This window comes from Choloepus didactylus, chromosome 18, assembly GCF_015220235.1.
Source record: "Choloepus didactylus isolate mChoDid1 chromosome 18, mChoDid1.pri, whole genome shotgun sequence".
In the NCBI taxonomy this organism is placed as follows: domain Eukaryota; kingdom Metazoa; phylum Chordata; class Mammalia; order Pilosa; family Megalonychidae; genus Choloepus; species Choloepus didactylus.
The window spans coordinates 28,664,115-28,677,586 of NC_051324.1; the positions used below are offsets into that span (position 1 = coordinate 28,664,115).

Below are 13,472 nucleotides of genomic sequence, written 5' to 3' on the forward strand. Positions count from 1 at the left end.
CAACTGGGTATAGCTGATGCTGCGTAAGACTTCCAGGAAGTCTCTTGAAAAAGCAAGACGCTCTCGCTGCCATTTGGACCAGGAGAATGGATGCCAAGCACTAGGATGGCAGAGGAGAAAGAGAGAGGGAACCTCGGTCCCTGATAGCCTTGGAGCTGCTGTACCAGCTTTCGGATGCCTTCTTCCATACTTCTTTTACAGGAGAGAGAAATGAACTTCTCTCTTGTTTAAGTCACTAAATTGCAGTCTCTTATGAACAGCTATACGCAATAGCTGATACAGAAACTATAGATAGTTCTAGAATTTTAATTTGTTAAAAGGCACACATATCAATTTTTGAAAACAACAAAAAAGGTTATTTTCCAGCTAATTAAATAAGTCTAATACATTTTATAAATAAACATATCTTATATAATTTGGTTTCAACTCTGTTTCTTGTGCCTCATGCCTTCCTTCTAGGTCCACTTTTCCTCCTGTTGAATGAAACAAGTTGAAGCTAACACACAGAGAGATGATAAAACAAAAGAGTAAGAATTCTAATGTTATTCCAGTGTCCTTACCCCTGCCCTTCTGGAGGTTTGATTATACAAACCAACAAATTCCATTTATTTGCTGTTACTTGAGGCCAAAGAATACAAGAGATAGAAATAGAAATCTAATGAAGAGATGAGTTCTTATGGCATTTGCCTAATTTATACACTGTGAAAGAACAAGAAACATAGTATAGATTTAAATTCTTAGAGAGGAAGTTGATTAAAAAAAAAAGAAAGATGATAAGAAAACACAAAGTGAGAGCACCAGAAGAGAAAGATAAAAATGAAGGAACTAAAAATAATGAGTCCCAGAATGCTGCGTAATTTATCAAACTTGTCAACAGCAGCAGTTAGGAGGGAGCTGTTCTTTAGGGGGAAAAAACAGAACTAAGTTAGAAAACAGATAGTATTAGACCCCAAAGGAACAATAAGTAGAAATAATTGTCAGTAATACACTTTATATTCTATCTATAACAGCCCGAGGACAATACTTAAATACTAAACTTCCTCTTGAAACTCCCTCTGCCTCTTTGATCAATTTGTATTTAAATATAATATATAGGTGGTACATTATAATTAAATTCAATGAAGTTCTTTTTGCCAGGTTCTGACTCCAATAGAGGGTTATACGTTACAGTATATATATTAAAAGCTCACCAAACCTCTCCCTTTGACTACAATAGAACAGAAAATCCAAAGAAAGGCATTCTTCTAGGACGCAAACAATTGTTTCACCAAGGCAAGTGAAAAAAATAAAAAAAAACAGAAGGAAAGATTCTAGTATAATATTCACTTTAACTATATATTTTTTACTTGTTTATCATATCTAAAAGGTAAAACACATAAACATTTTATATAACATATCAAGAGGGAATCTATGAATTAAAATGGTATCTATAAGAGAAAGTAGTTACCTTTGATGCAAGGTTGTCTACTAAAGCAATCATAGAATTCTTAAACAAGGTGGCGGCAGTCAGGGGGCGTTTGGTCACCTCTGTAATGCTCAGTTTGCCTTCAGGCCACATATTCTTCAGCACAGGATTTGAACTGAGAACCGCAGAAAGAGCCATTCAAACGTGACATTCAAATAAACTGAACAAGATTTGCTAAGCAATTCCGCTGAAGTGTATTCTGGGAATCACAATAGTACTACAGACCGAACCCACAAGGCCTAACCGGAAAAATGATTCCATCCAGAAAATTATACTGAAAGTATAATGACAGATACTGTACCACAGATTCAGAAGATTTGTCCAAACCATATTTCATTAAAAAAAATCCTTAAATTTCTTTAGAGTGACATCTATATTATTATTACCTAGAACTTACAAATGATTAACATGACACTTACGACATACATGTAAAACAAATTGGTTTTTGAGGTGGTGATAGCATGAGAACAAATCACTAGTAGGAAAATGACCCTCGATATCATGGCAGAAACCATGAAAGGGAAAGCATCTTCTAATTGAAACCAATGACCATACAGAAAAGGTAGCACTACAAAAAACCAGCTCCTTCTAAAAATACATACAGATAGACATAATAGCCATTTTTACATTGTCTTCTGGTAAATTCCCTTATTGCAGTTGAATTTATAAACACACACACACATATATATATAGCATTGGTAGTTAGAATATTTTATTGATATGACACTAAGACCACTGTAGTCCAATTCTTAAAATGTACTTCAGGCTAATTTTCAGAGTAAAAATTAATTATTTGGCTTTGTGGGGATATTTTTAAAAACATGTGGTGGTCTCAACTATGATTTTCTTCCTGTTTCATTTTGGGAGCTTTTGATTTCAGGGTAACTGTAATTTAAAATGTTACTTGCTTCCTGGAAACTTTTCCCTTGCTGGAAAATTATTTTTAAAAATAGGTATTGATTGTCCGATATTAGTAGAGCTACCCTAGGGGAAAAAAATAGGTATTGAAAAGAGAAGAGAGTTAACATGGACATTCTTTGCTAATTGTGTTTTGTATTGTCATCATTTTGTCCATTTTCCTTTCCCTGATTACATCAGAAAATGGAGTTGGTTCCCCAAAGCACCAAGTAAAGTTCTGTGTCTACGTGTTCAAAGTAACAGCTGCAAAATGAAAGAATGGATGGCAAAAGCATAAAGAAAATAAATAATGATGTGAGGATAAGCTAGGTCTGTGAATGAAGACACAGTGATACAACTAACCCTTACGATCACCAGCAAGCAGTGCCAAGAACCATCAAAAGTGGCTATTAAAAAATGCAGTGATCTGTGGTTTATGAAATCAGTTTTATTATAGTTTTATTCCATAATTTTCCAGTTATGAATATTTAGCAGAGATAATTTGAAGCAATGGTTCTCACCTTTAGTGCACAAGATGCCTGGGATGCCTTCCTAATACCTACTGAATGGAATCTACAGAGGATAAAGCACGTGGACTTTGAAAATTCTGATGCATGCCAAAGATTGAGAATCATTGGCTTTGAGTCTTTGTAGTGTCTACCCCCAATTCTTCTTCCACCTTACTCACTACTGACCATATTTGGAGACTATTTCCATACTACCTTGTAAATGAGGAGGGAAAAGGTTAGAAATGAGAGAAATAAGACCATATATTAAACAGTAAAAACAATACATAATGAAGCATAACAAATATATTCCGGCATTTTAAAGAGAAAGAAATTACAGGTCACAAGTCATGAATGTAATATTAACAAAAGAGTTTTCAAACATATTAAACACCAGGACCCTTTTCTTAAAAGGGAAGCTTATCCAGAAACCCAGTATGCATAATAGATAAGCCAGAACATGTCTGGCTAACAAGTGAGTGGTAAAGAGTGAAGGCTTGTGGATGTAACATGCCACCTGCTTGCTTTCTTTCTTGCTCCACTGATACACATGCATGAGTACACACATGCAGAGTACATATGCATACATATGTGCATACTCTCAAAGTCCACAGAACTAGAGGTCCAAGGATCATTGTTTAAAAACCACTGTATTAACATATACAAAGAAAGAATGGATTCATTCTTGGTTAGTTAGCCATGGAAGCATCAAAAAGTGTCCTACAGGAAAAGGTGGCCCATCTAGGAGGATGGCGTTAGCCAAAAAGTTTCCAAGACTTTCTGTCCCACTGGCAAGGTTTTTCCTATTATGAAGATAAATGCAATAAGTTGCAGACTTTTAATCATTTTACTCTCTTGGGAAGAAGATTATCCCTATTGTGAAATGAACTTGTCTTAGCTTGATGTCGTTAACTGATGGATTTATCTAAGTTCCTTTGTTCAGGTTCCATGCTTACAAAGCAACTAAGCATTCTGAATTCTATGGGTAATATTTTTCACTGTCTATTAATAAGCTGGAATTCTCACTGCCGTTTGAATTCCCAAGAAGACTTTCCTTTCCTTGGGGAAAAAATAGGCTATGTCATGCCAACACAAGTATTACATTCCATGTGACTGTTGCATTTTTCACTGGAAATAAATCCACATGCTTCTTTGTTTCTGCACTGATCCCAGGAACTTAGGTTATATGAATCCACCACTAAAAGGTGGAGCTGCTGTCAGTGTGTTGAAACTCTGGGCCATGATAAATTCGCTAAGGTAATGAATGCCACCTTGTGCAGCCTCTTGTAAGAGGCTTCCTTCCCCTGGCAGCATACCCTGACATTGCCATAGGCCAACTGAGGCCTGTTTTCCTATTTGAGTTTTTAACATTTTCTACCAGAGAGCAATGCCAAACTCTGTTATTATCTATCCCTCAAAATGGGTGCATCACATCTGATAAATCAAGCATTGGAATTCCTTTTCAAAAGTCCCCTTTTCCTATGGCCAATGCTCTTACATGAATCTTTTCTCCCATTCCTATGCCTCTGTAACATTCTACTGGTATCTCCACCATCGTTCTTGGTGGCTTCGGCATCCACAGAGAAAAACCATTTTGTAGTAAAACTTCTTCAAAGAATTGTTTAAACACAATTTCTCCACATTCTCACCTCTTGTATTCTCTTGAGCCCAGTTTAGTCAGACCTTGTCCTCACCACTCCACTGAAACCAATGTTGTCAAGGGTCCAACTGACCTTCATGTTACCAAGTCCAATGGTCAATGTTGGTCCTCACATCACTCCTGCTTTTGACAGTATTTGACACAGTTTCTCATGTTTCTTCTGAAAGCTTTTTCTTTTTTCCTTGACTGACACCAGAATCCTGGCTTTCTTCCTACCTCACTAGCACTCTCTCAGTCTCCTTTGCTAGTTCTTCCTCCTTTGCTTGACCTTTAAATGCTGGAGTATTTCAGGGATTAGTTCTTGGACCTCTTCTCTCTTTTATTTTTTATTTATGCTCACTCCCTAGATAACACCATCTAGTCTTATGGCTTTAAATCCTATCAATAATGAATTTATAACTCCATTACTACCTTTCCCCCGAGTTCCAGATTCATATATACAATTGCCTGTTTGATACTTTCAATTGGATGTCGAATTGATACTTTCAATTTGGACATAACATATCCAAAACAAAACTATTGATTTCCCCATCAAATTAGCTCCTCTTGTTTTCCCAACCAGACATCTCTTCCCCACTGCTCAGGGATTTTTGATTTCTGTCTTTCTCTCACATAGCACATCCTATCCAACAGCAAACCTTATTGGCTCTACCATCAAAATATAACTCAATCTGACTAGGTTTCATCTTCTCTATCACTTACCACCCAAACCTCAGCCATCAGAGTCTCTTGCCTGGATTACTGAACTAGTCTCCTTACTGGTCCCCTATTTTAACTCTTGCTCATTACAGAATGTGTTTTATACAGCAACACTAGTGATATTTAGGCTCTGTTCATTTTCTTCATTCTTTTTTCTTTCTGCTTCCCAGACTGGATGATCTAAATTGGCCTATCTTTAAGTTTGCTGATTCTTCTACCTGCTCAAAACAGCTGCTGAATGCCTCTAGTGAATTATTCATTTCTGTTAATCCTAACTTTCAACTCCAGAATTTCTATTTGGCTCTGTTTAGAATTTCTCTCTCTTTAATTTCTATTTGTTGAGACATCATTTACCTGGTTTTCTTTAGTTCTTTGGTCATGGTTTTTAGCTCTTTAAGCATATTTAAGACAGTTAAAGTCTTTGTCTAGTAAGTTCAAGGTCTGGGCTCTCTAAGTGAAAGTTTCTGTTAATTTCTTTTTTTCTTATAAATGGGCTATACTTTCTTGTTTCTTTGCATTCCTTGACTTTTGCTGAAAGGTGGACAGTTCAAACATTATAATGTGCAACATTGGAAATAAGATTCTTCCCCCTCTCTCCAATGTCTGTCATTACTGCTTGTAGTTGTCATCTGTTCGGTTAGTGATTTTTCTAAACTAATTTTGCAAAGTCTGTATTTTTTGTCATATGTGGCCACTAAAGTATAAGTTTCATTACGTTAGTGGTCACCTAGTGATATGATAGAGATTTCCTGAAATGCCTGGAACCAAAAACCAAAAACAAAACAAACAAACAAACAAACAAAACCCTTCTCTCCATCTTTCTAATTGGGCTCTATGTGTGTGTTAAGCATGCCTTCAACACTCAGCCAGGAAGTTAGTCTACACTTCCTGCTTGTGCAGTGCCTGGCGATCAGCCAGAGGTGAGAGCTTAAGGCCTTCTCCAATCTTTTCTGAGCATGTGCCCAACCCTGGGCATGTATATGGACTTCTAGATTCCCAGGCATACGCAGAAGCTTTTCACAGTCTTTATTCCCCAAAGCATCTCATTCCCCAGGCTTTCCTCCCAAGCTTTTTGATGAGACTATTGTTTGCCCCACCTGTTATCCCTTGCTCTTGATGGCAGCAATAATACATTTGCCTTTAAATGTTTTTGACAAATGTCAACCTCCTCCCCAGGTAGCCACTTCAGCTTTGGGAAAGTTCTGAGTTCGGCAAAATAAGGGCAAGCCCTTTGAGCCAGTCCTTTTGGGAGCCAGTAGATAGGGCAAGGCAAACAACTAGACTTATTTGAGGAAAAGGTCCATTCTGCTACCTCCAGTATTACGTAACTGTACTAAAAATGAAGGCTGTTGTCTTCAAGGCTACCACTGATATGGGGAGCAGGGGATGGGTCCAGGTTAAGTTAAAATGCCACAAAGCTCTCTTACCAAGATTCAGCTGTTTTTCTTGACTAAGCATTCCCCTAGTTATGACAAGCTTTTGATTTGTGTCCAGAGTTCCAAAAACATTGATTCTAACAGCTTTTTTTAAACTCTTTATTTTGAATTACATAACTAGGAAATTGAAATTGGTACAATACACAGAGCTTTTTAAGATTTTACCAATTTTATATATACTCATTTATGTGTGTATATGTGAATAGTTTTATTCAATTTTATCATATGTGTAGATTGATATATTTACCAACATAATCAAAATACAAAACTGTTCCATCACTATAGAGCTCTGTTGTGCTATCTCTTTATAGCCACCTCTACCCCTGTCTCCCTACCTCTCTCTAACCCATGGCAACCATTAATCTGTCATCCACATCTATAATTTTGCTATTTATAGAATATTATGTAAAGAATCATAAAATATGTGATATTTTGAGATTGGCCTTTTTCACTTGGCATAATTCCCTTGAGATCCATCCAAGTTGCATGTATCAACAGTTCATTCCTTTTTATTGCTTAGTATTCCATGATATCAATTCACCACAGTTTATTTAACCATTCACCTACTAAAGGACATTTGGTTGTTTCCAGTTTTGGGCAATTATAAATCAAGCTGCTCTGAATATAATTGTGTACAGGTTTTGTATGGACCTAAGTTTTCATTGCTCTGAGATAAATGGCCAACTGCATCATTATTTATTGCTTTAGTGGAGAGATGGACTTTTGGAGTTCTCTATTTCACCACTTTCACTGACCGATGTCATCTCTCAATAACTTTGTGATCACCAACTGACTGAAAAGACTAAACAAATATGTGAAAAGACTATAAAAGGAGGCTTGCCAAGACTACACTTTCTTCTTCGTGGACCTTCTTTGCAAAGTATACACACTGGGTTTAAACTTGTTAACATTTGCTTATTTTTAGTTCACTACAGCCTTTTCACATTTTCTTGGTTCCTGACAAGACTCCATCTGCAGTCATTTATCATTACTGTCACTTGATGCCACTTTGATATCAGAGTGCTCTCTTAGATGGGGGCAATAACGCTATCGTGAAACTCTGAGTCTATAAAGCTTTCAGCTGGGCCAAAGGTTACGTGACATCTTCTCTCGTCTCCACTAGCCTGGTCTGAGGATTGCTGAGTACACTGGAAGGGGTGTCAGATGAGTAACAGCAGTGAACAAAGAAACTGAGATGACCCAAGGGGAATCAAGGAAAATCACATTAGTAGCAGTAAGTTTATATACCATATAATCATAAAGTTATAAACTATTTCATTCATTAATTATATTCAAACAGAACTAAAACATTTGACAGAAACTCTTAAATTGTCACATAAAAATTATGTGCAAATATATTAAGACAACAAATGTCAGATCATTTAATGTAAAGTTAATTACCAAAATTTCAATTTTACCTGTTATACATAAGGCGCTTGAAATCTTGAAATAAAGTGTCTCTATTTTTGTCAATAAAACCAATGACAGAATAGCTGATAGAAAAAAAGGAAACATACATTATTCACCAAGCAAGAGCTACATTTAAGCTTTTCTAGGAGTCTTTAAGTCTTTTTATGATTAATTTTGCTATTAATCATCTATAAAGCTTATATTGTCCACCTCGTTCTGTGTTAGAGGATACCAAATTTACCTACTAAATAGAGGTGATTTTGTTTCTATTACTCATAAGGAGAGCAAACATCAGTACCAACACCATGATGAAAATTACCATTTTCTACTGGTTCACTGCTTACCCCAAGAAGACGACCTTTAAAAAGATAGCTGTATTTAACAACCAATATTCCTAAGATAAAAACAAAACAGCACCATATGGAAATTATCTGTAGGGAGGTCAAGTGACTTGACTAAGGTTCACTCAAGGTGCTCAGTATGGGACAAAAGAACCCAGGAGGAACTGCAGAGGGTGGAAAAATTTGGATAAGAAGAGGAGAGAGGAAAACAGACCACACACGGAAACAGACTGGATTAAGGGATCGAAGCAGGCATATGCATAGGGTTCTTGGGAGAAAATGAGGCCAGTATTCACGGTTTGTAGGAAGGAAATGAGTGGAGTCTTGCAAGTCCAGCTAGAGTTGCAATTGGTGAGAAAAGTAGGTCTGGGAGCTGTACTGCTGCAGCAACTGGCATTGCTCAGGGAGCTGCGACTCACACACAGAAGAGGGGGTGGCAGCGTGACCACGGAGGAGGCAACCCCAAGGCTGCAGTCACCGCAAGCTGGAAAAGGCAAGGAAGGGTTCTATCTGGAGCTCCCGGAGGGAGTGTGGCCCTATCGACATCTAGGTTTCAAGTTTTTGACCTCCAGAACTGTGAAGAAATAAGTGTCTGTCCTTTTACGCCACCAGTTTGTGGTAATTTGCTATAGCAGGAGTAGGAAATGAATATATTCATGTAATTCTGTTTTTTTGGTTATATTTTCTTAACAATTTCTAGTTTTACTGTATTATAATCATCAAATATGGCCTCTAAGAATTTTACTTTTTCATTTGAAAAATAATATGGTAAAAATAATATAGTTTTTGCTTATGCAGTTACCCAACTACTTGAAGTTCTTCACATACAGCAGTGATTTCTCACCTCCGGGCCTTTATGCCGCTGTCTCTTCTGCTTGGAATGCCCCCTCTTCCTAATTCCTTCCCCTGACTAACCTTTTTTTTAACTTTTAAGATTCAACTTGGATATCACTTCCTCTGGCAAGACTTCTCTACACTCTTCACACTGGGTTAATTATCCCTCCTCAGAGTTCTCATAATGCCTTGTGTATCTCTAGTTTAACTTTCCATTCTTCTGTATAATGACTTATAATGTATCTGCCTGTATCCCCCACTATACGGTTAGCTTCTTCAGGGTAAGATCCATCTTATTCATTTTTCTATCCTACTTCTTAACATACTTCTGTGATTCATTCATCCAGCAATCAAATTTTATTGAGTACCAGCTGTGCCAGGAACTGTGCCTGGGCACACAGTGTGTGCTCAGTAAGTGAAAAACAAGCTTGTGCCAATTAAAATAAAACCTAAAGAGATTAAAATATGTTGACATACAAAATGAATGAAAAAGAAATGCACATGCATGGGAAAACAATATATTTGCTCTACTGATATTTTATGAAATGAGGTTTATGTACATCATCATGTTAGGAACCAAAATAAGATACTCACACTACATCACCTGCATAATGTCGAATTCGAAAATCTCGATCAAACTCCAGGATTTTGTCTGAGGCACAGAGCTAAGAAACCAAGAAGGAGATTATTTCAGAAACAAACTTTTTAGCTTTTCTAAAAATATATTCCAGCTTAAAATAAGATGATAATGTCACAAGCAATGATATCATTATGAATGAAATCATATTGCATAGGCTTGGTTTTCATATGTGGCTTCTGTGGTAAAGACCGTGAGCTTTCACCAGAAATCCATCTCCTCTCCTCCCAGGCACACAGCTAGACTACATTTTCCAGTCTCCTTTGCAGTTGGATATGGCCAAGTGACCACTGGTGAGCAGAAGTGAAGTGTGTCTGTTCCAGGCCAAAGCTGGTAAGAAGCTGGTGAAACCCTCCCACTAGCTGCACACAGAGAAGGATGGTCCCTAGAGGATAGACTAAGTCTATGTCCCTGAGAGAGACACAGACTTCTATTATCTTTTGACATTAAATCTTAGTCACTCTTTTTTTTTTCTTAAACTTTTATTTTGAAATAATTTCAAGCTTACAGGACAGTTATAAAAATTATACAAAACCCATACAGAAAACTCCAACAACTCCTGCCTCAGATACCCAGATCCAACGATTTTAACATTTTGCCACATTTGCCATCTTATTCTATTTATTGATCTATTCATCTGTCCCTTTGTCCGTCCCTCCATTTTCTGAATTGGTTAATGCAGCCCAGACTACTCTGACTAATATGGTTTCTTTCCCATCTTTGTTCCATTTAGGAAGGACCATCTCATAATTGAATACCCAGGCAATCGTTCAATCCTCATTGAATCCTCACACCTGGCATTTAGGGTAAGTACTATGATCTCCCTTTTACACACCTGGGACCTAAGGCTAAGGTTAGGCAAATGGCCCAAGGTCACACAGGTAGTCAGTGGTAGCCCTGAGAATGACTCTTGGGACTGACTGCCATGGTTGTGCTTCCTGTGACACTGGGCACCTAACTCAAGTCTCTCATTTCATGGACCAATATTCTGCAACTCTTTCTCAGGAAAGGGATATTTTATGAAAAGATGATTTATATGGTCTTGGTAGTCTCCATAACTTTTTGATATTTTTCTTGATATAGGAAAATTACAGAAAGTTTGCCTATAAACTTGTCACAGGTGAGCTCAGTGAAGGATTACCTGTTTTCCTATAGGTTCTAAAGTAGACAGCTAAGGTCCACAAAACACTGAGTGCAGATACATACAAAAACCAATTAGGTTCTACTGTTTGATAACAATTAACCCCAACCAGGTTGGTGGGTTCTGCACAGGTAACCAGATTCTTAATGGAGTAATTAGTTTACTAATTCAACAAGTAGATAATTATAGGAAACTAGAATCAGTCTTTTGAAGTTCAAATCTTGGCTCTACCATCTATCTACTTACCCACTCTGTCTCATTTAATAATTACTCACCTCAAAGAGTTGTTTTGAGGATTAAGTGAGCTACGTAGGCCAAAGTGTCTAACATAAAGAGGGGTCTCCAAATATTTAATACCTTTTTCCTTCTTTCTCTTGTACTAACCACCTTTACAAAAACTTTTCATTTAAAAAACCTCACAGAGAAAGACCCAAGAGACATCTCACACTAATTGAATTTTCTTTTATTTGGATACTGCAGTCTCAACAGATTTGAACAAGAAAGGTTTTAGATTTTCCATTATTTTTTTATCAAATTTTATGTTAATATTTTATATAGTAATTTTATGGATTATTGGATCATTTGCATGCCTCTCCATAACTTTTATGCAGAAAAAGTTTAGCCCCTAAATGAAATTACTACTATAAGCCAGAAATTTCTTTTTTTCACATGTCACTAACTCTAGTTAATCAGTTAACAGTAGCAAATGAGGGTACCCGGCTCAACATACAGGATAACAGCACTGTTTAAGAGAAGACTTCACAGTGATTAAAATATTCTGAAGGCTTGGTTATTTCATTTATTTCCTTTATTAGGCAAAGATTCCAGGGGAAAAAAAAAAACACTTTAAAAATTCCCATTTCTACAGATAAATAACTGTTTAGCACTTCCTATTACATCAGTAGCAATGACTTAAAAGTACTATGTACAGTTGCTACCTTAAGAAGCTTTCAAAATATTTGGTTGACAAATTTAATTCAGGTATATAAATGATCAAAGTGAAAGGTATCAAAATGAGATGACTCTGATGTCTCACGTGGGATTCACAGTTATTTATATAAATGAAGTAGCGCCTTGCGTGTGTTAATTTAAAATTCAATATTCCATGAGGTTTATTTGGTATGATCTTGACCAATTTAATTCAATCTAACAAACCCTGACTGAGTGCCTACCATGTGGTGGGCACAATGCTAGGTGAATCTCTAACACCTGAATTATGCATATAAAAGATATTCATGAACTATCCCATCAAAGACAGGACATTTGCCCAGGCAATGATATCATCTTTAAAAGCATCACTCTTCACAATTTAAGTTGCTTCTAACTTTGCTCACTGCTCTGTCCCTAGCACCTAAAGATCATACCCAGTAAATAAGAGGCACGCGTTAAGAATTTGTGGTATAAATGGGAAACAACTGAAAGAATACCTCTAACTGGAACCCTAATGTCAAAGATCAGACCCTAAAATCAACTTGTAGCAGGCTTCGGTATCAGATTGATGAGAATATTTTATAAATAAACTGGCCTAAAATAAATATCAACCAGTAATCTATCTCTTGGTCATTTGTGCTTTATCTAGTTAATTGCATAAATCTCCCTATTCTCATTATATAATTTTAAAGGGGAAAGTGCTAGAAAATAGACTTATTCATGCTAAAAATGGCAGGGTGTCATAGAGTCACATGGAATTATGGAGAAGCAGAAATGCCTGCCCCTTTACTGAAGTGAAGGAGGAAGGGGCCTGCTTTTCTTTCAGCTCATAGTTGCTAGACAAGCCTATATTTCTAGGGAAGACCTGGGGTGATGAAGGCATGTTCCTTCTCTAACACAGATTCCTTAAACAAATACTGATAGCAAACATTCTGTGCTCAAGGCACAGCACAAAGGCCTGAGCTGAAAATGACAACTGCCACCAGTTATTATAGAAGTGTGATCTCTTTGTGACATTTGTTTTTAGGATGTGAAAAAAACACATGAGGGAAAAGGACACCCATTCATTTAAGGAATGAGTTTCCCTGTATGGCAAAACAACAACCAGAATTTCTGGTTTCAGGAAGGTCACGTAGTCTGTAGAATTATGGCAGAGCACACAACACATTTTGTAACAAATGAGGATGAACAATAAAAAGTCAAGGACAAAAGCTCTTTTCAGCGTCGGCATTACCCGATGCAGGAGTAAAATTCTAGCACATTAACAAGGACTCTGTACTTATTGGTTATAAATGACATCATGCTTTCTAAAGCATCATTCTTTTTTCTATTTCTAGAAAACTGAATAGTCTGCAGCTCCCTCTCCTGGAAATTATGATTTTATCAATCTCGTCATCCTCTAATCCAGAGAGGCAGAATTTAGCCACAGCACCAAATCCTGTAATGGATGTTTAGGGCCTTTCTTTCTTAATTGAGTAGGCATTCTTTTAACTCAACATATAAAGTCACGTAACTC

General features: G+C 36.8%; 1 protein-coding gene across 2 annotated transcripts in view; it reads right to left on the minus strand.

Moving 5' to 3' along the window:
• Positions 1-13,472, minus strand: part of MYO1D (myosin ID) — a 371,081-nt gene that overhangs the window by 225,676 nt on the left and 131,933 nt on the right. For both annotated transcript variants that reach the window (XM_037810313.1, XM_037810314.1), the window contains exons 12-14: positions 9,843-9,913; positions 8,082-8,156; positions 1,448-1,580 (exon numbers count right to left, since the gene is read on the minus strand). In XM_037810313.1, coding sequence (XP_037666241.1) covers positions 1,448-1,580; positions 8,082-8,156; positions 9,843-9,913 — 279 coding nt within the window. The remainder of the gene's footprint in view (positions 1-1,447; positions 1,581-8,081; positions 8,157-9,842; positions 9,914-13,472) is intronic.